The 27752-nt window shown below is 39.5% G+C and overlaps 1 protein-coding gene across 1 annotated transcript; it reads right to left on the minus strand.

Annotated features, from left to right (window-relative positions):
* Positions 1–15490: 15490 nt before the first annotated feature.
* vax1 (ventral anterior homeobox 1) lies at positions 15491–27289 on the minus strand. The gene is made up of 3 exons (XM_071380142.1): positions 25912–27289; positions 23501–23688; positions 15491–19634 (listed from the first exon to the last, which is right to left on the minus strand). The coding sequence occupies exons 1-3, from the start codon at positions 26126–26128 to the stop codon at positions 19095–19097; spliced, it is 945 nt and encodes a 314-aa protein (XP_071236243.1). The 5' UTR covers positions 26129–27289; the 3' UTR covers positions 15491–19094.
* Between the last annotated feature and the right edge of the window lie 463 nt (positions 27290–27752).

Consider the following 27752-nt stretch of genomic DNA (forward strand, 5'->3'; position numbering starts at 1 on the left):
AGTTACTACAAACACAAAGTCAAAATTGTCTATAGCAAAAATGAATTAAATAAATGGCTTATTGGTCTTAATTGAAGGTTAGGATTATGTATAAGGGTTATCATTGTCGTTAGGTTTAAAATCCAGATGTTATGAAGATGAATTGTATAAATAGACGGGGTTTATGACTTTGTGGCTGTGGTAATTAGTGACGACGGGATGTTTGAGTGTACAGGAAGACAAGGTCTTCAGTTGGATGCGCACGCCGCTGTTTATCAATTAGATGCGCACGCCTCAGCACAATCATCTTTCTGAGTGTACAGTGAATATGGGATAGCCTACAAGACCGATCCTATGCTATGTAATCATATTAACACGACTCTCAACCGATTAATTGGAGGAAATAGGTGAACATTTTCACACACACACTTAATAGATTTCATAATGCCTAATGAAAATGTGATTATCTAGGTTGTCTTTCAAAGCACATGTGGGGATTGCATTTCAGGTAGCCTAATCTAGAGATGGACATTCTCCCAGCATGTCCGCCTTTTGGTTATAGTGGTACTTGTATATTGAGGGCCTACAGTTTTAAAGGTCCTTGAAAGTAGGCTACTTCAGTTAGAATACCTGAACAGGGCTACAAAAGGCTCAAATTGGATGACTTCTCACACTGCCAGTGGTCCGGTAAAACCTATTTCAGCGTCTATTATCGCAGAAAATGTTTTTTATTTTAACTTTTGAACTCATGAAGTTGTGTGGTTTCAGGTACGCTATTAGCAAATTATGAGAGAATAGCAGTATGCAATTCCCACTGGAATCTCATAACTGAAAATCGTGACTTCTCACTTTATAATTTAGTTGAATGGAATTTCTGGCAAAAGAGAGGTGCTTTGTCTGAAATCTTACATTGTATTCCACATAGCTTATTGCTACCCTACAGCACATTGGTATACTGTACGAGATAGTGATCTGTTACAATCGGTGATCTGCTTGTGCATCGTGACCTTCATTTGAGCAACAGTAGTAGCCTACTGGCTCCAGATTGCTGAAATCACATGTGCCTCACACTCACACAATGTCCTGGTGAGTGCATTATCACTTATTTTGAGTGACAGGAAAAAAAACGGCACTGATCCTGTCTCACTTGAAGCAGCACGTCCAGCACAATAGGTTGTAAGCGAATGTTTGAAGATGGTTTTGAACTGGTGCCCCCTACCCAACTGACACACACACATACACACCAGCTCTCTGATGGCAGAAAAAGCACTACAGATTGAAGTGGGTAAGCGCTGCAGCGGTGAAGCTGACGACACAACCCATTCCCGTAGTCCCTGGAGAGCCTATCCAAATGTTTCAGACTGCATGCAAAAAATAGCAAATTAATGCTACTGAAGGGCTCCCGCCCACAGGAGCACTGCCCTCATTTTAAAAATATCAGCTTTTTTCCTGAGTATTTTCAAATGAGTTCAAAGGATATGATTTCGCACAAACACCTTGTTACTAACTACCTAAGCTACTTGGAATATTGTGTTACTGTAAAGGTGAGGCCATTGTACATTTGGTGTTAGTTGATATGTTAAATCAACCAACATTTGGTGTTAGTTGATATGTTAGGTCCACCAACATTTGGTGCTAGTTGATGTGTTAGATCCACCAACATTTGGTGTTAGTTGATATGTTAGATCCACCAACATTTGGTGTTAGTTGATATGTTAGATCCACCAACATTTGGTGTTAGTTGATATGTTAGGTTCACCAACATTCGGTGTTCGTTGATATGTTAGGTCCACCAACATTTGGTGTTCGTTGATATGTTAGGTCCAACAACATTTGGTGTTCGTTGATATGTTAGGTCCAACAACATTTGGTGTTCGTTGATATGTTAGATCCACCAACAAATGGATAAAATAATAAAGGCCTATTGTTTTATCAGGCTGTTAGTGGCTACATTTGTATTATTTAATTTGACTCAAATGTATTGATATGACTACACAAAGATTTCTATAATCTTATATCTCAAGGCCAATTGACCTACACGAAATTAGATTGTTTCCCACATCCTCGAAAAATGTAAAAGCCCTTTGAAACACATTACTTGAGGTTGAGTCATCATGCCTACAGAATGCCTTTATATAAGAATAACATACTGTCTGTACATATAATGGTAAATACTGCAATTCAATTGTTATTGTTTCAAATAAGGCCACTTAACAGGGCAATCCGGGATTGTAAAAACAGCAAACCGTTCTGAAGCTATACAGTGTTTGTTTACCATTACATTGTTTACAAACATCAGAGTAAAAACGAGCTTATATTATGGGTTCTGAAGCTATACAGTGTTTGTTTACCATTACATTGTTTACAAACCTCAGAGTAAAAACGAGCTTATATTATGGGTTCTGATAGGGTAAACAGTTGAACTAAGCTTGTGAGGTGTTAGTTATATTGAAACAACCTTAACCCATCACCTAGCGACCTCATCGGGAGGCCTAATGGCTAAGGTGTTGGGTTGTCAGTTGCTGTAACTTTCCAAACGTCCACTTCCTCTCCGCTTACCTCATGTCGAAATAAAAGTCCTCCGCAAGCTATTGCTTACTTGGGCACATATGGTGCATGTGCAGGACTTTTTCTTTGACATGAGGTGAAGCAGTGAACAAGAGATTTGTCAGGCAGCAGACCCATGTTTGGAAAGTTTGTTTATTAATACATTATTTAAGATATTTAATCTCAAATTCCCAACGGTATAAAGACTAACCACCCAGACAACTGAGTAAATTGAAATTAAATTTTCTCTAACACCGTAAATTGAAATTAAATTTTCTCTAACACCTGGCTTTGCACGGACTGATTGTTAGCGACGCTAGTGTTATGTATTGGGATTATGCCGCAGAGCATCATGGGGGTTATGTGTGTTGAGATGATAATTTCTAGATAAATGTTTGAACTGAATTCCTGTCTCCCGTCTCATCATTATTGAATTGTTCTAAAGACGTGGTTATGAAACACACTAGACATAACAAAAGTTTGGCTACAAGTAAGTCAGTATATAGTAACTATTCTGTCTGGAAGAAGTCCGTTTTTACAAGTTTAAAACTGTTATTTTCTGTGGTTTAGTCTGTGAAAACAACGTGATTAAAAAGGGAGGAATATACAGTTCGTAAAGGAAAGGACATTTATTGAACTGTGGAGACTAACTTTGTAATTAAAAACTGCTTAATTAGCGCATTTGAGGATTAAACGTTAGTGAGTGAAGTGAATGAAGATCATGTGACTGAGGAAAATATTGCTGTGGCAGAACAGAACAACTTAGCCTATTGATGAATGAAAAATGTCTGGAATTGTTGGAAACATTGGACAGTGATGAAAGTATTGAGCTGTTGAACTCATGTACAGAACACTTTGAATATTTTTTTCTTGCAAATGACATTGATAAGGCCAAAATTGTGCCTACATGTTTTAGTGTAATGGCGCCAAAGACATTTAATTTACTACACAGCCTGCTACACCCAGACAGGCCAGGTAATACGATGTATAGGGATATTGTGGAAATACAATATATATACAAAAATAAAGTGGCAAGAAAAAGGTTGTGAACCCTTTGGAATTACCTGGATTTCTGCATAAATTGGTAATCAAATTTGATGTGATCTTCATCTAAGTCACAACAATAGACAAAGATAGTGTGCTTAAACTAATAACACACACATTATTGTATTTTTCTTGTCTATATTGAATACATCATTTAAACATTCACAGTGTAGGTTGGGAAAAGTATGTGAACCCCTAGCCTAATGACTTCTCAAAAAGCTAATTGCAGTCAGGAGTCAGCTAACCTGGAGTCCAATCAATGAGATGAGATTGGAGATGTTGGTTAGAGCTGCCTTGCCCTATAAAAAACACTCACAAAATTTGAGTTTGCTATTCACAAGAAGCATTGCCTGATGTGAACCATGCCTCGAACAAAAGAGATCTCAGAAGACCTTAGATTAAGAATTGTTGACTTGCATAAAGCTGGAAAGGGTTACAAAAGTATCTCTAAAAGCCTTGATGTTCATCAGTCCACGGTAAGACAAATTGTCTATAAATGGAGAAAGTTCAGCACTGTTGCTACTCTCCCTAGGAGTGGCCATCCTACAAGATGACTGCAAGAGCACAGCACAGAATGCTCTTTGAGGTTAAGAAGAATCCTAGAGTGTCAGCAAAAGACTTACAGAAATCTCTGGAACATGCTAACATCTCTGTTGATGAGTCTATGATACGTAATACACTAAACAAGAATGGTGTTCATGGGAGGACACCACGGAAGAAGCCACTGCTGTCCAAAAAAACATTTCTGCACATCTGAAGTTTGCAAAAGTGCACCTGGATGTTCCACAGTGCTACTGGCAAAATATTCTGTGGACAGATGAAACTACAGTTGAGTTCTTTGGAAGGAACACACAACACTATGTGTAGAGAAAAAAAGGCACAGCACGCCAACATCAAATCCTCATCCCAATTGTAAAGTATGGTGGAGGGAGCATCATGGTTTGGGGCTGCTTTGCTGCCTCAGGGCCTGGACAGCTTGCTATCATCAAAGGAAATATGAATTCCCAAGTTTATCAAGACATTTTGCAGGAGAATGTTAGTGGCCCAGTCGGAGTCCTGAACTCAACCTGAATGAGATGCTGTGGCATGACCTCAAGAGAGCAGTTCACACCAGAAACCACTAGTTATTGCTGACATGTTTAAGTTCCACAGAATGAATCAGGAAGAGGGAGAATCAGTGTCAATGTTTGCTGCTGCTGCATTAAAGAAACTATCAGAGCACTGTTCTAAGGTTGCATCCAGGGGCTACTAAATGACACCATTAGAGACAGACTAGAATGTTGGCTACAGAGTGAAGCTACACAAGAGACTATTGACAGAAAGTAATCTGACCTTGGCAAGGGCCATTGAAGTCAGTGTGTCCATGAAACTAGCTGCTAAAGAGGCTCAGCATGAGCAGTATCCGCTACCACACATCAACAACCTTTTCGCGGGCTTAGCCTAGTGGTCAAAAGTTCCACAAAAACAACCTCTGCAAGCCCACTTGCAGATGCACGTGGATGAAAAGTCAAAGGAGCTCCTGACCATCGTGACACACAAATGTCTCTTCAGGTACTGTCGTCTACCGTTTGGAATCCCAAGTGTGCCAGCCCTGTTCCAGAGGGCGATGGACCAGATTTTGAATGGATTACCAGGAGTACATTGCTACCTGGATGACATCCTTGTTACTGGAAAAGATGAAGAGGGCCATTTGATTTTTAGCCCAGTGCGCCTGTCTAACTTTCTTTTTTTCGCAAAGGTATCATTATCTGGCTAATAATGGGGGCCAATGTGGGGGCCTGGAGGAATATAATGGGCCAGTGTGGGGGCCTGGAAGAAAATAATGGGCCGGTGTGTTAGAAATGCAAGGGCCGATTTTAGGTCCCAGTAGCACCTGGATGCAACCTTAAAGAGATTGAAGAACTATGCACTCGAGTTTGTAATGACAAATGTGCATCCTTCCAATCATTGGTTGAATACCTCGGACACGTCATCGACGCCACAGGCCTTCACAAGGCTCTGTCCAAGGTCAAGGCTATCTTAGATGGTCCCAGCTCTTCAGAACATCAGCCAACTACGTTCTTTCCTGGGTTACTGAATTACTACGGACGCTTTATCCCGAGCTTAGCAACGAAGCTGAAGCTACTGCATGAGGTGCTTTGTCAGGACAAAACATGGAAATAGACAGAACAATGCGAGGAAGCATTCGTGAAAACCAAGGAAACATTTCTCAAATCTGAGGCACTTACACACTTTAACCCATCATTGCCCATCCAACTAGCTTTTTCTGATGCTAGTCCATATGGTGTGGGAGCAGTCGTGTCCCATATCATACCTTCCGGTGAAGAAAAGATTATTACTTTCACATCGAGGACATTAAACAAAGCAGAAAGTAACTACGCACACATAGAACGAGAAGACCTAGGCTTCGGTTTCTGGAGTACGTAAGTTTCACCAGTATCTGTACGGGAGTAAGTTCCCCCTTCTTACAGATCATCGTCCACTGACGAGCATTTTTGGACAGCATACTGGGATTCCGTCACTTGCTGCAGGCAGAATACAAAGTAGGGGTTTGTCGAACTTGTGGATTCTCATAGCAAGTGGCCAGAGGTTGCCATCAGGAAGTGTACTACTGCAGAGAAGCTTGGAGAAGTGTTTAGTCGGTTTGGATCGCCACTCCAACTCGTTAGCTACAACGGAATGCAGCTAGTGTCCCAAGAAATGGTCACTTTCCTACAGGTGAATGGCGTACAACACATCAGGTCCGCACCATATCCTCTTTCTATCAACAGGCTGGTGGAGAGGTTTCTACAGACCATGAAACATGCCTTAAAAGCGTCTCGGGGTCAAGGGACACTGCACCAATGCTTGAACAGCTTCCTGCTATCCTACAGGATCATACCTCACACTACAACCAAGGCTTTGCCTGCATCGCTACTCATGAAGAGAGAGCTATGCACAAGCTTCGACCTACTCAAACATCTGAATGCAAAGGAGACAGTGCGATGTCAACAGGAGAGTTAAGTCAAACATTGTGAACTGAGAGCAAAGGACAGAGCTTTCAATCCTGGATAAACTGTCTTAGCTAGGAACTACCTCAAAAGACCAATGTGGGTTCCTGCTACAGTCATTGCTCAGACTGGTCCTGTGTCCTACACTGTCCAAACTGCAGAGGACGTCATCTGGAAAAGGCACACAGATCAGTTACTGTTGAGTAAAGGCACAATAGGACCACCAGTTGTGAGTGGTCTGGAGCTGTTGCTGGGTGATGCCCTGACCCAGCGGTCATCATCTAGGGGCTCACAGTCACCTTCTTAGGACACCAGCTCAGCCGCACCAACACAGGTGTGTGGCGAGACTGTGACACAGGAAACTCGCATGCCTACACCTGTGTCAACGCCACAGTCTAAAGGCATTGTTGAGAGTCACGTTGACCGCCTACGAGAGATAGGTGGGCACCTAGATGGTTAGACTTGTAGACAGACCCTCCCAACAGTTAATGTAAATTCAGCAACAAAAAAACTATTATTTTTCAGGACCCTGTCTTTCAAAGATTGTTCGTAAAAATCCAAATAACTTCACAGATCTTCATTGTAAATGGTTTAAACACTGTTTCCCATGCTTGTTCTATGAACCATAAACAATTGATGAACATGCACCTGTGGAGCAGTCGTTAAGACACTAACAGCTTACAGACGGTAGGCAATTAAGGTCACAGTTATGAAAACTTAGGACACTAAAGAGGCCTTTTTACTGACTCTGAAAAACACCAAAAGAAAGATGCCCAGGGTCCCTGCTCATCTGCGTGAACGTGCCTTAGGCATGCTGCAAGGAGGCATGAGGGACTGCAGATGTGGCCAGGGCAATAAATTGCAATGTCCGTACTGTGAGACGCCTAAGACAGTGCTACAGGGAGACAGGACGAACAGCTGATCGTCCTCGCAGTGGCAGACCATGTGTAACAACACCTGCACAGGATCGGTACATCTGAACATCACACCTGCTGGACAGGTACAGGATGGCAACAACAAATGCCCGAGTTACACCAGGAACGCACAATCCCTCCAGCATGACAATGCCACCAGACATACTGCTCATTCTGTGCGTGATTACCTGCAAGACAGGAATGTCAGTGTTCTGCCATGGTCGGCGAAGAGCCCGGATCTCAATCCCATTGAGCATGTCTGGGACCTGTTGGATCGGAGGGTGAGGGCTAGGGCCATTCCCCCCAGAAATGTCAGGGAACTTGGAGGTGCCTTGGTGGAAGAGTGGGGTAACATCTCACAGCAAGAACTGGCAAATCTGGTGCAGTCAATGAGGAGGAGATGCACTGCAGTACTTAATGCAGCTGGTGGCCACACCAGATACTGACTGCTACTTTTGATTTTGACCCCCCCTTTGTTCAGGGACACATTATTCTATTTCTGTTAGTCACATGTCTGTGGAACTTGTGTTTATGTCTCAGTTGTTGAATCTTGTTATGTTCATACAAATATTTACACATGGTAAGTTTGCTAAAAATAAATGCAGTTGACAGAGAGAGGACGTTTCTTTTTTTTGCTGAGTGTAGGAGGGGAGGAGTTTGTATTGGGGTTGTGCCGCAGAGCATCAAGGGGATTATGTGTGTTGAGATGATCAGGTTCTAGATAAATAGTTGAAGTGAATTCCTGTCTCCCGTCTCATCATTATTGAATTGCTATAAAGACGTGGTTATGAAACCCATGAGATATAACACTTAGTGTGCATGTCAAAACCACCAGCGTTGCTAAAATTGAATAGTAGGTTAATTTGGGAGTTTCATGTGTCGGCTCACGGTCAGGGAAAGGGAAGGGGGGCATTGACAGTTCAACTGTTCATTAGTAAGAGGCAGATGTCAGCAGCAGAACAAGTTTAAAACAAGTAAAGACTAGGTAGCTTGTTTCAACAGCATATCTAACTAGCTAACTAGCTGATTCATTTATATGCGCTATACCACAGGAGGTTGGTGGCATCTTAATGGTTTCCATGTGTTTGATGCCATTCCATTTGCTCCGTTCCAGCCATTACTTTCAGCCTTCCTCCCCTCAGCAGCCTCCTGTATGCTATACACACTCATAGATTCTACCCACACATCCACAGGCACATACAATGACACTCTCGCACCCCCCCACACATACACACACACACAAACGCATGCACACCCACACACTGAAGCTCATATACACACACATTCACTCACACACTACACACATACAACCACACGGCAGGTAGCCTCGAGGTTGAAGCGTTGGGCCAGTAACCGAAAGGTCGCTGGTTCGAATCTCAGAGCTGACATGGTGAAAAATATGTTGCTGTGACCTTGAGCAAGGCACTTAACCCCAATTGCTCTTGGAGTGCTGGACAATAGTGACCTTGGCTGTGACCCCACTCCCTGCAGGTGTCTCAGATAGAGTTGTGATATGCAAGAAACACATTTCCATTACACACTTGTGTGTAACAGGACAAATATAAACACCCCAAAAGTATTCTTACATCTACACACAATTACCTTATTCGCTGCTGCTACTATTTATTATATTTACCCTGCTGCTCAATCACTTTAACTTTAACCCTGATTACACAACTTTCACCCTATCCCTTTCGTTAATTGGTACTGATGTTGACCTTGTATATAGTGTATATTTTTTGTATTTCTCATGTGTATTTCTTTTATATGACTTAGTATTACTGCAACGTTGAGGAAGAGCTCAAAGCAAGCATTTCACTTTACTGTTTACACCTGCTGTATCCTGTGCACATGACAAATAAACTCTGATTTGATTGGATTTAGTATGATCAGCTGATAGCCCGCCCCAGTGGTTCTAGCTTGCTTATGAGTGGAGGCCTTCATATACAGTGCCTTCAAAGTATTCACACCCCTTGACATTTTCCACATTTTGATGTGTTACAGCCTGAATTAAATGGTTCTCACCCATCTACACACAACAAATGTCACTGGCCTACACACAATACCCCATAATGTCAAGGTGGAATTATGTTTTTAGACATTTTTACTAAATCATTTAAAATTAAAAGCTGAAATGTCTTGAGTCAGTAAGTATTTACCCCTTTGTTATGGCAAGCCTAAATAAGTTCAGGAGTGAAAATGTGCTTAACAAGTCACATAATAAATTGCATGGACTGTGCAATAACAGTGTTTAACACAATTTATTTATCTGTACCCCACACATACAATTATCTGTAAAGTGGGTCCCTCAGTTGAGCAGTGAATTTCAAACACAGACAGCCACAAAGACCAGGGAGGTAGATGGGTAAAACAAATAAAAAGCAGACATTCAATATCCCTTTGAGCATGGTGAAATTATTAATTACGGATGGTGTATCAAACAGCCAGTCACTAGAAAGATACAGGCATCTTTCCTAACTCAGTTGCCAGAGAGGAAGGAAACCACTCAGGGACTTCACCATGAGGCCATTGGTAAAAGAGTTACAGTGTTTAATTGCTGTGTTACTAGTTAATGGCTGTGTTACTAGTTACTCCACAATATTAAACTAACCATAACACTAACCTAACCCATCAGTCGGATTTTAGACCAGGTCATAGCACTATATCTGTTGCATCCCTAGTCATAAATTAAGTGGTTAACTGTATGGATAAAAGGCAACATTGCACTGCCCTCTTCATTGACCTGTCAAAGGCTTTCGATACTGTTGATCACTCACAGCTTTCCTCAATTGGCCTAGACCAGACTGCATGTAACTGGTTTAAAAATTACTTGATGGATGGTTTTAAATCAGGTTTCCTGTATATTACGAAAGGTGTCTCACAGGGGTTGATTCTGGGTCCTGTACTTTTTACTGATTACATTAACAGTATCAACTTGTCCGTAAAAACATTTTACCTGCACTTGTATGCCGATGATAGTGTTGTGTATGCCATTTCCCCCACAGTTGACCAGGCTCTATCTGAACTACAGTCTGTCTTCATTGTATTACAGAAAAACTTTACTGACCTGAAATTAGCATTGAATGCCAGTAAAACGAATTACACTGTATGTTGTTCTCTAGAGCAGATAAAAATAACTCTGATGATTTAATCATATGTACTGTGGATGGTGCATTTGGATAGATGAAAATATGTCTTTAAAAAAGCATATTGATGAGTTTATTAAGAAGCTGAGAATAAAAATGGACTTCTTCTATAGAAATAAGTCCTACCTCTCGCTAAATAGTCGAAAGCAGATTATTCAGTCGATGTTCCTATCGGTCCTAGACTATGGCGACATCATCTATATGAACGCAGCTGCAACTTCATTAAAGACGTTAGATGCTGTTTATCATAGCGCACTGCACTATATTACGGGTTAAAATGTTAGTACTCATCATTGCATTCTCTACCAGACAGTTTATTGGCCCTCTTTGATGATGATCAAGCTGATCCTAACTGTTATAATGTAGGCTTATTTCTATTTTGCCCTGTTTATCAAAAGTGTTGGAAAAACTTGTCAATAATCAACTGACTGGCTTTCTTGATGTCGATAGTATTCTCTCTGGTATGCAATCTGGTTTCTGCTCAGGTTATGGATATATCACTTCAACCTTAAAGCTCCTCAATTATGTCACCATTGCCCTTGATTCTAAGCAATGTTGTGCTGCTATTTTTATTGACTTGGTTTAAGCTTTTGATACTGTAGACCATTCCATTCTTGTGGGCAGGCTAAGGAGTATTGGTGTCTCTGAGGGGTCTTTGGCCTGGTTTGCTAACTACCTCTCTCAATGAGTGCAGTGTATAAAGTCAGAAAATCTGCTGTCTCAGCCACTGCCTGTCACCAAGGGAGTACCTCAAGGCTCAATCCTAGGCCTCACGCTCTTCTCAATGTACATCAACAACATAACTCAGGCAGTAGGAGGCTCTCTCATCCATTTATATGCAGATTATACAGTGTTATACTCAGCTGGCCCCTCCCCGGATTTTGTGTTAAATGCTCTACAACAAGGCTTTCTTAGTGTCCAACAAGCTTTCTCTACCCTTGACCTTCTTCTGAACATCTCCAAAACAAAAGTCATGTGGTTTGATAAGAAGAATGCCCCTCTCCTCACAGGTGTGATTAATACCTCTGAGGGTTTAGAGCTTGAGGTAGTCACCTCATACAAGTACTTGGGAGTATGGCTAGACGGTACACTGTCCTTCTCTCAGCACATATCAAAGCTGCAGGCTAAAGTTAAATCTAGACTTAGTTTCTTCTATTGTAATCGCTCCTCTTTCACCCCAGCTGCCAAACTAACCCTGATTCAGATGACCATCCTACCCATGCTAGATTACGGAGACATCATTTATAGATCGGCAGGTAAGGGTGCTCTCGAGTGGCTAGATGTTCTTTACCATTCAGCCATCAGATTTGCCACCAATGCTCCTTATAGGACACATCACTGCACTCTATACTCCTCTGTAAACTGGTCATTTCTGTATACCCGTTGCAAGACCCACTGGTTGATGTTTATTTATAAAACCCTCTTAGACCTCACTCATCCCCTATCTGAGATATCTACTGCAGCCCTCATCCTCCACATATAACAGCCGTTCTGCCAGTCACGTTCTGTTAAAGGTCCCGAAAGCACAAACATCCCTGGGTCGCTCGTCTTTTCAGTTCGCTGCAGCTAACGACTGGAACAAGCTGCAACAAACACTCAAACTGGACAGTTTTATCTCAATCTCTTCATTCAAAGACTCAAACATAGACACTCTTACTGACAGTTGTGGCTGCTTTGCATGATGTATTGTTGCCTCTACCTTCTTGCCCTTTGTGCTGTTGTCTGTGCCCAATAATGTTTGTACCATGTTTTGTGCTTCTACCATGTTGTGTTGCTACCATGTTGTTGTTGTGTTGCTACCATGCTGTGTTGTCATGTGTTGCTCCCTTGCTATTTTGTTGTCTTAGGTCTCTTTATGTAGTGTTGTGTTGTCTCTCTTGTCGTGATGTGTGTTTTGTCCTATATTATATTTTTTATTTTTAATCCCAGCCCCCATCCCCGCAGGAGGCCTTTTGCCTTTGGGTAGGCCGTCAGTGTAAATAAGAATTTGTTCTTAACTGACTTGCCTAGTTAAATAAAGGTTAAAAAAAAAATTTAATGTCACGTAGGTTGATACATTGCTATGTTTTCATTTATAAATCCCTTTTACAAAAAGTCGAACATCTTTATTTAACTTTAGACATACGAGGGATGGCAAACTCTGGAAATGAATTTGGTCTCTACTGAGTTAGGTAATTTAGCGTTTAGTTTTCTTGCACCTTATTTGTGGAAAGATCTTCAACATGTTCTTACATTTGATGTTTTGATGCATCTAAGGCAATTCAGAAAGCTGATTGAGGATTACTGATGAATGCTTGCATTTTGTGTTCATATTTTGATGTGTATATTTACTGTAATTTATGTAATTCAGGGCTTATCTGTAAAATAGTATGACTCCCTGATAAAATAAAGGTTAAATAAAATGTAATTGACAGAGTGAAAAGAAGGAAGCCTGTACAGAATAAAAATATTCCAAAACATGCATCCTGTTTGCAACAAGGCAAATAATTTGGCAAAGAATTTAAAAAGTTGTCCTTAATACAAAGTCCTAAAACAAATACATCTCTCCATATTTTCAAGCATAGTGGTAGCTGCATCATGCTTGTAATTGTTAAGGACTGGGGAGTTTTTCAGGATAAAAAATAAATGGAATGGAGCTAAGCACAGTCAAAATCCCAGAGAAAAACCTGGTTCAGTCTGCTTTCCATCAGACACTGGGAGATTAATTCTCCTTTCAGCAGGACAATAACCTAAAACGGAAGGCCAAATATACACTGGAGTTACAGTTTTGACTTAAATCAGCTTGGAAATTAATGGCAAGACTTGAAAATGTCTCTCTAGCAATGATCAACAACCAACTTGACAGAGCTTTGAAAATAATAATGTGCAAATATTTTACAATCCAGGTGTGCAAAGCTCTTTGAGACTTAACCATAAAGACTTACAGCTGTAATTGCTTTTATTTTCATGACATTTGCAAACATTTCTAAAAACATGTTTTCACTTTGTCATTATTGTGTGTAGATGGGTGCATTTCTTTTTTTTTTAAGCGTTTTGAATTCAGGCTTTTTGAAATAAATCAAGCGGTTATGAATACTTTCTGAAGGCATGTATGGAATCCCATGTGCGCTGGTCACCTGGACTGCAGGTCCTCTAATGTCCAAATTTGAGATGATTTTACGAATAAACGAACTGTGAAGGTACTACTAGGGCAATTCCAACAGAACGTCAACCAGAGAAAAAATCTTGGCCTTTTCAAAATGAAACCACGTTCCTAATTATCCTATAGGCTATATTTTGGTATGCATACTTTATTTTACAAGTGTTGTTTTGGAAAGGACTCACAGGGCTTGTTTGCTTCATTTGCATATTTTAATACAATATTTCAGAAAGTGTGTCATACAAATAATGTCATATTTGTGTCTATATTCAACTGGAAATGGTTATTTTGATATATATATAAAGAGAAAGAAATACTCTATTTGGGTGTGGTGCCTGGCTTTAGCCTATACAGTATGCTATTCAAGCTAACTGTAATTATGGAGTTCTAAGGTATTACGGCTTCTGTTCACTTTTTAAAAACTTTCCAGGTGTCAACAAATGTGTTATGATAGATTTTGATCAAGAAATCAGACTCGGTAACGTCAATAGCAAAGTGTAACATTCATAATAGTAATTGTTCCTCTCCAAAGTAATAATGGAAGTGACAATATTTTGAAAATGATAATATTTGCGTTCAGCAAACACAACACAGCATGTTTTGACCTAAGACTTACAAACGCACAGACTTTTGGTAATATGTTCAGTCTCTGCAAAAAGCTTGTCAATTTCATATAACATCCATGACGCCTCTTATTTACTTTATTTCTCCAACATGCCAATACTTAGAAGTCTGCTTTTTAGAGACACGCATAAAAAATGTCATTTATATTTTGTCTGTCCATTCTGTGAAACATTAAAGTTGTGATTTTGCATGCAAATGTAATGTCGGTAATGTTGGAATGGCCCACTACTCAAAGTAGTCTCATAGTATAGACATGTAGGAGATTAGTCACTAAGGTTTTTTTTCTCTTCTCAATCCTTTGATTGCATAATTGGATTAATTATTCAGTGAGGTTACCAGCCTGTCCAAGGTAGGCGGGTCACTTAACATTCTGGGAAGGACTAGGAAATCCTCTAGATTTGTCGCACTTCAGGAACTGAGGTCACTAGTTCTCGCTGGTCTTATGTGGCATGAGAGAGTTGACGCTTTGATGAGAACTGTTTACTTTCTAATCCCCATACATATGTACAAACAGAAAGAGGAAAGAGGTGAACAAAAAGAACAAAAACAGACTGGGTGCAGCTTTTCTTTCCTCCCAAGGCCTTAGTTTAAAGACAGGTCATGTGATGGGAGAAATGTGTTGGTGGTCTCAAGCTATGACACTCCCCCCAACAACTCCACCGGCTCCCTGACCCCCCCACTTACAAAATCTCCCGACCTTCTGTCTAATTGGACTGCAGGAGAAGAGAGATAATGGGTGGTTGTAGGGGTGGGGGCATAAATGTGACCGTTTTTTTCCCCAGGGAGATTCCCAAGACACAGTGGGAAAGGTAAGATTCTCTGCCTGCGTTCATACTGCTGATAGACAAAAGACCCTCAGTTTCCAATGCCACTGAAGCATCACTTCACTCACCCACAGCAGGGAGAGGGATTGATGGAATGGAACTGCATCTTCAAATTTGACTTAAGACCCAAGGCAAACATGCCCTGAACATTTTTATAAATGTATATGGCATGTTAAATCTGAACAGGGTTTTGTGTTCCCATGGTACCCCAAATGTAATAGGAGGTGCAGCATCAGCACTCTGAGTTCAAATATTGAAATGGACACAGACTGTTCTCGTATCATCAGGTTTCCTTGTAGCATATATTTCACAGTAACACATGACTAAAATGCTAATTTTACCAGTTCAAAGTTAGGTATCAAAGTAAAAAAAGATGAATCCTTTTTATCAAATTCCATCCGCACACAGGGAAATAAATGTCCAACTTGGAACCATAACTTCAGCCATATTGGATTACTCCCCTTTTTATTTTTTTATTTTCCATGTACTTTGTGTGCAAGCTCTTTGTACTGGTCCATATTTAAATTGTTGCTGTGGCAAAAGAGGGCTATAGAATTTTTAAATATGTGACAATAATTGACAGCCAATGTACCAGGTACAACTTAATGAACTTGGCTGATATAAGCTAACACTAATACATTTGAAAAAATCATATTTTTATGCAATAATCATTGACTCAAACAAACAGAAAGCTGTTTGACACATGGTCGTACAATTTGGTACACATGTAGTATGGTAGAGCAGTAGCCATTCCAGGGGTATTATGCCATTTAGCCACATGGTGGGCTATGTGCTTATTTGTTTGGAAACCCTATACTACCTTGATAACAACAATAATCACATTCGTCCCCAGACTTTCATGGTTTTGACCACTGCAACTCCTTTTTTAAGAGACGTTTTTTGTTTTATTTTCTCCAGGGAGATTCCCAAGACACAGTGGGGAAGGTAAGATTCTTTGCCTGCGTTCATACTGCTGATAGACAAAAGACCCTCAGTTTCCAATGCCACTGAAGCATCCCTTCATTCACCCACAGGAGAGAGAGGGATGGACAGAATGGAACTGCGTCTTAAAATGTAACTTAAGACCACTGCAACTGCTTTTTAAAGAGACAATTCCCCCTTGTGTGACATTTTTTTGTATTTTGAATGGTTCAACTCAATTCTTTTCAGAGGCCGGAGTGTTTTTTCCCTATTCCATAGAAAACAGTACTAATGAAAAGTCCTCCAAGGGTTCTTGAAGACAGAGACTGCAAAGGCCCTTTTCGCTGCATTGCTTGGCTTCCAGACAACGTTTTTTCAGTGTCCATTTTGACAGTTCTATAACACTTTTAACAATTGTAATCTTTCAACTAACCCCATCTAGTTCCGAAAGTTTGTTGAAGTGAGTCAATCACATTTTTGAATTTGTGATTTGCAATTGGGCAAATTATTGGTTATATTTATGCATCTTTTTTATTTATTTTTTGTTTAACATTTATTTAACTAGGCAAGCCAGTTAAGAACAAATTCTTATTTACAATGACGGCCTACCCCGGACAACGCTTGGCCAATTGTGTGCCGCCCTATGGGACTCCCAATCACGGCCGGATGTGGTACAGCCTGGATTCAAACCAGGGATTGTAGTGACGCCTCTTGCACTGAGATGCAGGGCCTTAGACCGCTGCGCCACTCGGGAGACCTAAGACGATGTACTCTCACTTCCTCTCCTCTATGTTATAATGATCTTTATCCAGTTAACTTACGAACATCTTTTCAAAGTCCTTTGACTTTAGTGGTAATATTCAAGAACACACTGTGAATACAACATTTTGAGAGAGTTGCACTTTTCAAAGTGCACTATTTTTTCTATTAATTAAAGGGTAAAAATGTATCAACATATAACATTTATTCTTCTATGCTCCTATCATTATTTATTAAACTGTCTCACACGATTTGTTTATAGCGATTCCATCTGCAGCTCACTATACTGTAGATTTTCCCATGAGTGAGTGGTTAGGGTTTGGATTAGGGTTAAGGTAGCAAACAAAAACCCTCCCCCAAAACACGTATGCTACTGTTGAACACAATCCTGGTTACCAGCTTAGGGCGACTAATTCAATAACTAAAATGTTCTTCCCCTTGTGTCAGCATTTCCTTTATAGTGCTGTATGAGTTCACCATACGCTGAATAGGCTACAATAAGTAGCATTGCAACCCAAAATAATACATAAGAAGGTCTCTGCATAGGGCATAACACCTCATTTGAATACCAACAAAATATGAAATAAACTGCTATTCAAACCCATTGTCAATGAAGGTACAACATGGCCTTTTTATCATAACTGGATTATCATCAAGACGAATCCATGAAAGAAATTGAAAAAACACACATGGCTTTTTTGGTAGCCATATATATATATAATATATATCCACACTCGTACCACACATTTCACAAAGTTCAAGATATTTCACAACAACAGCACCAAAGAGCTTTGATTGATTTATCACCTCCCTCTTTTACATTCATTCATTAATTATTTTGCAGATATACTAATCATCTATTAATTACAGACGTGAATAATTTACAATAAAATAACAATTTTAGGTACAATTCTCATTTTCTTTCTTTTCTTTTACACTACAGTAATTTCACTCAGTCACCTCATGCTCATTTCCCTCCAAACCTTCCACCATGGTGACTGATCTTAAAACATTTCAGATGAGAAAAGTTATTGTCTTAAAGATTGCAAAACCTTCTGCACTGTTTTCAATCATGTTGCATCAAGCTCAATTCTGTATATCCAACTATGCAAGCAGCTTTCTGAAGTTCAAACGCTTTCCCAGAACTCTTTCCTCCATCAGCTCTTTTCCCCACCCCACATTTCCAAGCTTTACTCCAACTCTTATCTGTACACGTACATCTGGACTACCACTCTAACATTATTGAAATCACAGACGAAAAAGTGGAATACTGCATCTTTAAGACATGAAAGTCACAAATTTAGACTGTGTTAAAAATCATATTGGGAAAACCCTCACATAACCATTTAGAAAACAGCTAACACAGAACCATTTAACTATCATACGGTATGACAACATTTTTCTTTAGTTTGTTTTGGGCCAAAAATAAAAACAAATACAAACTGGTATAAAAGACTGTTATTGTAGCTTAATATTGGAAAACTGCATATGTAAATGGAATTTGCATGTTAAATACCTGTGTTCCTCATGAGTATCTGCAAATGGAAAAAGAGACCTGCGATATTTCCGTAAACAGAAATGTTATATTTGACAAAGGGCCGAATTAACTCCAAGTTCACCAGGCCGTCTTGAACTGACAGTATGTCACCTGAATTGCACAAGCTGTAGTGCTTGATAACTCTAAGTCTACACACTGTGACACAAGTCTACCCAAAACAAGCAAATAAGAAAACACAAAATCAAAAAAGGTACCATCATGTTACACCCTTGGCCAACCACTCAAAAGCTTTGTATGTATTGTGTCAATTACCTCCAGTAGCTAAACATTTGTGATGTGTTACCCAAACATTAACAGACTCATTTTCTGTGCTTTTTTGGGGATTACTATTGCAGATAAATAAATGTGAGAAAATGTGGCTAAAAAATTAAATTCTGCTCCTTAGTAATCTCATGGATATTTGTTCCTCTGATCATTTCTATTGGAACTTGGAGATTCAATTTTAATTTAGTGCATAAGTAAGAATGAAAATGTATACATGTGTATGTTTTTGTTTTCCTCCCTCTGAGAGGCATCAGATGTTCAGTTGGATTTACATGAACAACAACCACAACACAAACAGGACAGAAGAGGGTGAAACAAACAAACTGAACCAAGACAATAAAAAACAAGGAGAACAACAAAACAAATCAAAATCCTTTGAGAAACATCATTCCAAAACGTTTTTGTCCACACTCTCCTTCCCATTGGTCCGTGAGTAAGGTTCAAAAGCAGAAGAGCTCAGATAGCGGGCAGACAGTTCCTGCAGGTTCCCGGCCAGGGAGCCGGCCATGGAGAGCGGGTTGGAGGACATGCGGGTGGCCACGCTGCCAAGCAGAGAGGGCATGGGGAAGCTGAACAGGCCGTGAGCTGATGGGGAGTTCTGGAGGCCTGCCACCGTCCCTGAGCTCGTCACTATAGGTAGAGGGGGACTGCCGCCGGCCGTCCCTGAGCTGGCACCACTGCTGCTGCTGCTGCTTCCGTTGCTGACCATGCCCATGGAGGGTCCTCGCAGGGCGGCACCCAGGGTGCCGTTGCCACAGTGCTGCAGGAGCCCCGGCAGGCCTGGTGGCGTGAGGAGCCGGCCCTGCTCCAGAAGTCTCAATACACTGCAGGTGGCCGCCGTCTCTGACACCACCGAGCGCAGCTCTGAATCTTTGCCCTGGTCCTTCTTCTGCTTTGTGCGTCGGTTCTGGAACCAAACTTTAACCTTGAGGGGAGGACAAAAAACCGCTCCAAAATCAGCCAGAAAATAAGCAGTAGAAACCTTCAGCAACAGGGTCTATTTTCAAAAGCCAAATTAACATACTTTAGTTAATATGTATTATTTTCTAATATCTGTAGGCATTTATTGCAACACCAATGTTTGTAGAAAATTACTGAATAATTTGGATTGTTGTAAATAATTACTAATTCCCTTGTGATCTCAGTATAGGTCACTTTGATGTCCACATGAATTGAATTGTGATAGTAATAACATTGGTAGCACGATCAGGGACTTAGACCAGGGGGCCCGGCTTCTACCTCTTGACAGATTTAGTAGCTAATTTACAGAAATACGGATTAAATCAAAACCTAATGCCTTGTAAATATTTACATATCAATGTCACATTAATGGATGTTATCAGAATCACACATATACAATACAGTACTGTTTGTGGTCTAAACTTGAACAAAACTTTCTGTAATGGGAGCCATAAATTACTTTATAACATATTTTTCTTCTAGTGAAATGCAGACTGTAAGGTAAAGTAGCTAGAAATTAATAAAATGTATTTCCATGACCTTAGACATTTTATGAAAATTTTAAATAATTAATGAACTCAAAGACATGAAAGTAACAAAAGCAGGGTCATATAGTAATGAGTATATATGTATGTGTGGCTGAAGTATACTGTTAGAAGGACATGAGTATAACAAAGTAAAGTGTGCATACAGATAAACATGGCTATTGTATTCCTATTCATGTGGATAAAGAAAAAACGTGTTTGTGAAGAGGCCATTTTGACGGTGAAGAAGTAATGTTACTGCATTTGGATTGCACATGTTTGATGGTCATTCAACAATGAAAATAGACCTCTCTTTTCCCATTTGCATTTCATATATTTCTATTTTATATATTCTATTCCTTTTCCAAAAAGGATAATAGGAGTTTGTATTTTTTTTGCAGTTTTCTTCATGTATTTCCCCACCTCTATCAAGTCTGTGGCAATTAAACCTGATTGCTTTCATACGGACCATAATTAGAGTGAATGTGTCTCAATCAATGAGCCTCCAGCTACAGTACCTCAAACTGCAGCTACTTCAATCACATCTGAATAGCATGTTTTCCTCCATGTACTTGTTGTAGATAAACAACTCAGTAATTCTCAAGGTTAGTTGGTCAATCGCAAATCTATTTTACACTCTGGAAGTAAGGAATTACATTATTACCATATTCCCTCATGTTATAAGAATATCCTAAATTATTGGTGAACATCTTTTATCTGAGAGGATACATTTTCAACAAGGTCCAACGAGGGGCTCTGAAGCCAGCAAGCCAAACAAAGATGATTAGGGGTGTACACTTCAGCATATGGCAGTCGTTTCTTAATGTAACACCCCAAGAGTGCATTGGAACAAAATGTTAATTTCATGATGCCATCATTAGAGACCACTTCATCAACGAATGAAGGAGACATTTGAAGATTTAATGCAATCAAGGAGCATGGCGGCGTGCAACATTTAATGTTGCATGTGAAAATACATTAAGACATTCAAGCCTATTGTCCTCCCTCTGAATGGGGACCTAAGGGCTGTGTGAAGTCTAAAGCACCATTATTCTATTCTAAAAACCACCAAAGAATTCTGAATTCATTGTGTGCTGACATGGTAAACTACATGAATACTGTAGCTGAATACAAAATAAAAGCATCAAATGTATTGGTCAGGAAAACATTTATTTATCATTGTAAAATGTATATATGTATGTGTATATATATATATATATATATATATATATTATATTGTAAATTGTATATTGTATTGTATATTATATTTACTTTATTGTAAAGTGGTTGTTCCACTGGATATCATAAGGTGAATGCACCAATTTGTAAGTCGCTCTGGATAAGAGCGTCTGCTAAATGACTTAAATGTAAATGTATATGTATATATATATACTCACACACTAAAGTAGAAATTCCCCGAGGTCAATATGAATATTTCTTGTAATGATCAGAAATGCGTGACAGAAACACGTGTCTATGCTGTGACTCAGAAGATAACTTTGCATAATGCTCCAGTCTGACCTCTGTCCAAAGTCAAGCTTGTTTAGGCCCACTGAAACATTCATGAGGTACGTAATAAACATATAAGGTAAATGTGGCGGACTATGCCATTAGCCAGCTTGCAAGATAAACTAAGAAATAAAATTGTGCTACAAATATTTGGGACTAAGCTCTGAAGCAGAGAGCAAGATTTCCCTGAAGTGAAAATTATACATTGGAGGGTGACTAAGCTTGGTATCTCGTCGAGAACGAGCAGACAAGTGCAAATACAGTTCACCCACAGTGGGCGCAGTGTGACCTTTCCCTGACCCCACTGCTAAGCATGAGGTGAAAGCACTTTTTTCTTTTTTTAAGGCCTGTGGACTAGAAACATACTGTTTCTGCACTGAAAATGAGACTCCTTAATGCAACAATTTAGGCTAACAAGGTTATAGAATTTGTTGGGATAGCAGTGATATGAGATGCATAGTTCACTAGGCTAAATACAATGACAGAGATTTGATTTGAGTTATGTATAGGATCATAACTTAACAATACTATGCTAGAGCTATATGATCAGTGAAGCAGTCTGCCTTTTTCTAAATTATCTTTAACTAATCAGTCAGCTAAATAGAAAATGCCAGGGTTATAGTAAAACTTATAAAGATTGTATTGGAATGGGATATGCTTACAGAAGTCTGATGACAATATAGAAAGCATTGCGTAAGTGAGATAAGTGTGTGTAATCATACACTCTATTTTTCACATTTGAGATAAGATTTTGAAATACATAAGGGTCGTTCCACGAATAGAGTGCCCTTTATGTCCTTGTGAGATTATCTGTGTACATTTTGATAAACCACTAAATACTCCAATAGTATTGTTTTCATGTTTGTCCGACTTCTAGGAAGATTGTAACCCACTTAATTTATTTGTATTTTATTTAGCTAGGCAAGTCAGTTAAGAACAAATTCATATTTTCAATGAAGGCCTAGGAACAGTGGGTTAACTGCCTTGTTCAGGAGCAGAACGACAGATTTTTAACTTGTCAGCTCGGGGATTCGATTTGGCAACCTTTCGGTTACTAGTCCAACGCTCTAACCACTAGGCCCCTTAACCCCAAGATTTCACCAAGTTTTCACCATCATTGTAAAGCCCTAGTTCTTTTGTTGCTTTGAAAAAGTAACTTCTGAAGATGATTATTTATTCATTGTGATTTAGTGATTAATATTAAACATCTAACATTGAACATCTTATAGTCAAATAATATTGTAAAAAGCAGGTGAGCTGGTTCTACTCCTTTTGGCCATTTTCTGGGGTTTTGTGGTAGAAAAATGAGTGCAACGAGCATACCATGTCACACCTGTTACACTAGATCGATAGGCTAGCTCAATTTTTTGGAAAGCTTGCATTCAATTGCCCCTCCCTGTTGTACACAACAAGCTTCCATTTCCCCTGTCTCAAGTGGAGTTATGGCTGATTTAAGATGAAATCGTCAACTTTGTTACGGTCAACCCTGTTACGGTCAACCCTGTTACGGTCAGCCCTATTACTTTAATTGCCACTTTTATAGTCTTTTTTATTTTACTTAACCTCTTGACATTGGAAAACCTATTTTTTATGAAGTTGAACAAGTGCTCTTTATGACAGAATGTTAAAATGGGGTGAAAAAAATGCTGTTATTTTCTACAAAATTACACTACCCAAAAGGCACTCTATTCGTGGAATGACCCATAACATATCTATGATAACACAGAATGTGGATTTGGTATGTATTTACTGATGGCCAGAGTGAAATAGGTACATGTATTGTGTTGCTTGAATTTACCTGCGTTTCAGACAGATTTAGCTGGCGGGCCAGTTCTGTTCGTTCCCTCCCAACCACATACTGGCATCTCTGGAACTCCATCTCCAGACGATAGAGTTGCTCTGCAGTGAAAGAGGTCCGGGTTCGTTTGGGACGGTCCAAATCCAGTCCCTTTGGCAGAATGATCTCTCGGATAGACCCTTTTGCATCTACAAAAAAGAACAAGTGACCATTGAAGATTTGTCAATGATAACTATATTCAAAATGTAGAAACACTTTTGGCTCATCATTATCACAACATCAGAATGACCATTCATCATTTTTAGTAATGTGTGTAGGCCTTCTGTTGTCCATGAAATGACCGATTACCGTCAATGAAAGACTTAGGTCTTGTTGCAGTGCATAGCATAAAGCTATATGGAGATATCGAGGATGATTTCATGTTTGCAAAATTGAAAAATTAACCATCCAGGTATGCACATGAGTATGGTACATTATTTATATGAATGCATCAAATGCACAACATCAACCACAGTAATATGCATAACTTAAATTAATACACTGACATTTTCCCAACCAACTAGTGTACTTTCCAAACATACTAGGGGATAACCTCAACCACATTAAAAGCAGTCAAAAAAAACTATTAATTCATTTGAAAAAGCACCGTTTACAGAAGAAAGTTGATCAAACGTATAAAACAAATACAAAATACAATGATACATTATTTTATTTCATTGTGATCATTTCCTTTGGTCAACCCATTTAATTGCATCAATACTCTAGTCTAGATTATCATATTTTAGCATCTCAATCAGTACTCTCTCCTAAATAGTAAACTAACCTCAAAATAGTTGTTTTCCCTATAGTTTTCTACAATCAAAATGTAATGTGTAATTTAAAAAGTTGTACTATTGTCATGTAAACGGAAAATAATTAAAGGATATACTTTTAGATAACGTGATATTAATTTTATAACTGTATGAGCTTTTAATGACTTAATAAAAAGAGAGAAATGAGGAAAGATAATAAGGAAAATGTTTTTTCTTAAGAATTTACTCAATGAACTAAAATAAATTATTACTTTTTAAATTGTGATTATTTCTCCCATCATCTAAAAGCAGCAAAATATAACCTGAAAGTATAAACATTTATGTTTGAATTTAGTTGTCATTTCGTTGCTAAATTATTTCCATAACAATTAGCAAGGATATATTCATGTTTTCAAACAGTCTCAATGTTTGACCAACTGTGTTAAACAGATTAAATAAATGATGTGCGCTTATTCTCCTACAATTTAGCCCTGAGGCCAGACGACACTCAGAAAGAGCACTAAAACAACATAACAATTAACTCATTTATTTGTATTAACTGCATATGAAATACCTTATATTATTTAGAACAAGATGATGTAAGCAAATGCATTTTACGTACATTATTATTACTCATTCATCATCTGTATCAGAATAAGATAAGATAGTGAAAACCTGGGTATCTTATGATTTGAAACTTCTGTGAATATTGCTTTCAAATGAAATAGTATTTTCATGGAGAGAGATTATATAAATTAGCATGAAATTCATCCTTCATTTTAAAACCAAATGTACAGTACTTAATATCTTAAATAAATGTGCTCGATGATTCTAGAAGTGTGCTGTATAATTCAATGTCAGAATAAACACAATTGTTGTGAATGCAAACCATTTTGATAGGAGTATATCACAGGGGTAAAATGCATAACATTCACAATTCATAAAAATGTGCAGATAGTACATTTTTATAAAAGTGCAAAAAAAATGTATGTTTGTATTTACTTTAAATTCAAAATGGTTTAAGAAAAAAGCCAAAAATTATTTTACAATGACTAAAACTACCATGAGACAGATAAGAGTGAGTGGGGGTGTGTTTTTTGGATTTTTTTCTTCTTTGGCATAATGTTGCACTCTCACCCGAGAACGCCCCGGAAGCTGCAAAAGGGACTATAGCGCATTGTTAACTGATAGTGCCTAATTTCCTTTTTCTGAAGATGAACGAGTGATAAAAACAACAAATAAACCAAATAGCACTCGGGAGAAATTTGCTGCCTTGTGTCAAATATATAAAGTCGAATTAATATATTGAATGATTCTAATGATTGACAAATTTTAGCGATCCAATACCTCAAATATATTGTACATACAGTATAAAAACAGAGCATTTGGTTGGGAACAATTTAGCAGTATGTCTGTGAAACCAAAAGCTATTTCTATGCTTCTTGAGTCTACACAAAGCCAATACCAGAATCCCATATCCAAAACATCCATCTGGCAATTCAGCATATCTCACATAGCAAATGATCTTATATCATCCTGTGGATACATATAAAGTAAAGCAATGAGCAAACAGAGTCCATACACTGCAACAGAAGTAAATATGAGTGGACATCCTCTCACCTCGGACAAGTATTCTCCTGCAGTAGTCCGGGTCCCCCGTGCTCCCCCGGTTTTTCTCACAGCTTTCCACCGTCCCAGATGGCGAGAAGGACTCCTGCTGATCCTTTAGGAAGGTTTTGGAAAGGTTTCCCTGGGAATCCTTGCCGTCTTTCCCATCCTTTATGCCGTTCTTCAGCCCCATCCCTGGTTCAGGCTCTTGGTTGTATCTGACCTCCATACTAACTTATCGTCTTCAATGTTTCTTTCTTTTTTTCCTTTGTCAGGTGAAAAAAACAGTGATTACAGAGAGTGTTGCACGTTGTGTTGTCTCAACAGTGTGGCTTTGTTTTAAAACAGCACCTTTTAGACCAGAGAGTCACCTACCTAATGTTCAGGGAACGCTTGCCTCACCTGCCAAGGTGCCCTATTATCGTTGTCCAACTCACTTGCCCAATGATCATGGACTTATCACTGAAACTCAACAGCCTTGTTACATACACATCAGGCTGATAGATGATCTCCAAATAATCAGAGCCATGGACCGACGCACGCTCACTGTTTCAATTGATTACGGTCATTTTGCTGCCTCCACATTTGCGTAGCCTCATGAATACACTAAATTGTTTGGGAAATATATCAGGTCCTAATGGAGGGGTTTGCTCGCTTCGTCCCTCTCTGTCAGCCAGCTCTCAGCCAGGGAATCAAGAGAAATGATTGGTCTCACTTTGCAAAAAAGCCTTCCTGAGCACACAGACACAATCACAGGGGTACGACACTTCCAGAAAAGTTCCCAGGCACTTCATTCTTCGATCCCCGAAACATGGCCAGCCATTTTCAGCGTTCTCCGATGTTGGTTGTCTGGCCACGATGGCTAACTTTAAATCGCATTTACTGTGCCTTTCGCCAATGATCGTCCCTCTGCAACATACAGCTCTCACCGCTATAGTGCTATCCCAGGCGAGTGGGAGGGAGAGAGGGATAGAGAGAGAGAGAGATAGAGAGAGAAAGTGAGAGCGAGATGAGAGAGAGAGAGAACAAGAGAGAACGAAGAGAACGAGAGAGACTGAGATAGAGAGAATAAAGGAGAGGCAGAGAGACAGAGGATACAGAAAAAAGTGAATCCACCCCAATTGGAATTTGTACTGGCCACGACAGCTGATTCACAAAAATCACCCGGCTCTGCTTCACAGGAACTGTGTTAAAGTTTCCTGTGTTGACCCACGTCACTCAGCACGACAAACAACAGCACGAAGAGTAGCCCACAGGTCCTTGTCATTAACGCTGCGTCCCCACCATTCATATATATGCACCACAGAAGCAGTCTGTTGCACTAATACAATCTTAACCTGCACGATCTGAAAAACACAAAAATGGGACAAAACTTGTCATTAGTGCCTACACTAACACCCCTGGAACAGGCCCCCCTCTCCAGCACTCTCCTTCCACCCTGCTACCCACCCACCAACTTTTAGCTATTTTCATTGTCAGAGCAACAATATCTCAGGGAACAGCAGTTGCCAGTAATCCAATAAGACCATTGATTAGGCTACAATGACTCAATTCAAACCAATGGCCTTGTGCAAGGAACATTCTCCGGCCCTTCTCGTCACCTTGTGGGGCCAGAAGCCCTCTTCAAGCTGCCCCCCTCCCTGAACACCATTCATTCCTTTATGGGAAACAGAGAGGAAAAGGAGTGAAAGATGGCAATTATCTAATTGGACTATTAACAAACAATTCTGTGAGTGTGGCTGCCAGGCAGCAAACTTGGGGTGGGTTTAAGGGCCGCATGTTGGACTAACTTTATTCACTGAGTGTTTGGGGGTGGCTGATTGGAGTGGAGAAGGAGCGATTGTTAACTAAAG

Source organism: Salvelinus alpinus, chromosome 32, assembly GCF_045679555.1.
Source record: "Salvelinus alpinus chromosome 32, SLU_Salpinus.1, whole genome shotgun sequence".
Taxonomy (NCBI): Eukaryota; Metazoa; Chordata; class Actinopteri; order Salmoniformes; family Salmonidae; genus Salvelinus; species Salvelinus alpinus.

Bases quoted from the DNA above. Each gene is read 5' to 3' on its own strand.
- vax1 (XM_071380142.1), bottom strand. From the start codon at position 26,128: ATGGAGGTCAGATACAACCAAGAGCCTGAACCAGGGATGGGGCTGAAG. The intron at 23,689-25,911 runs GTGAGAGGATGT...TCTTTTTTGTAG, and splicing joins CAGGAGAATACTTGTCCGAG to ATGCAAAAGGGTCTATCCGA. The intron at 19,635-23,500 runs GTAAATTCAAGC...CCTCCCCTCAAG, and splicing joins TAAATCTGTCTGAAACGCAG to GTTAAAGTTTGGTTCCAGAA.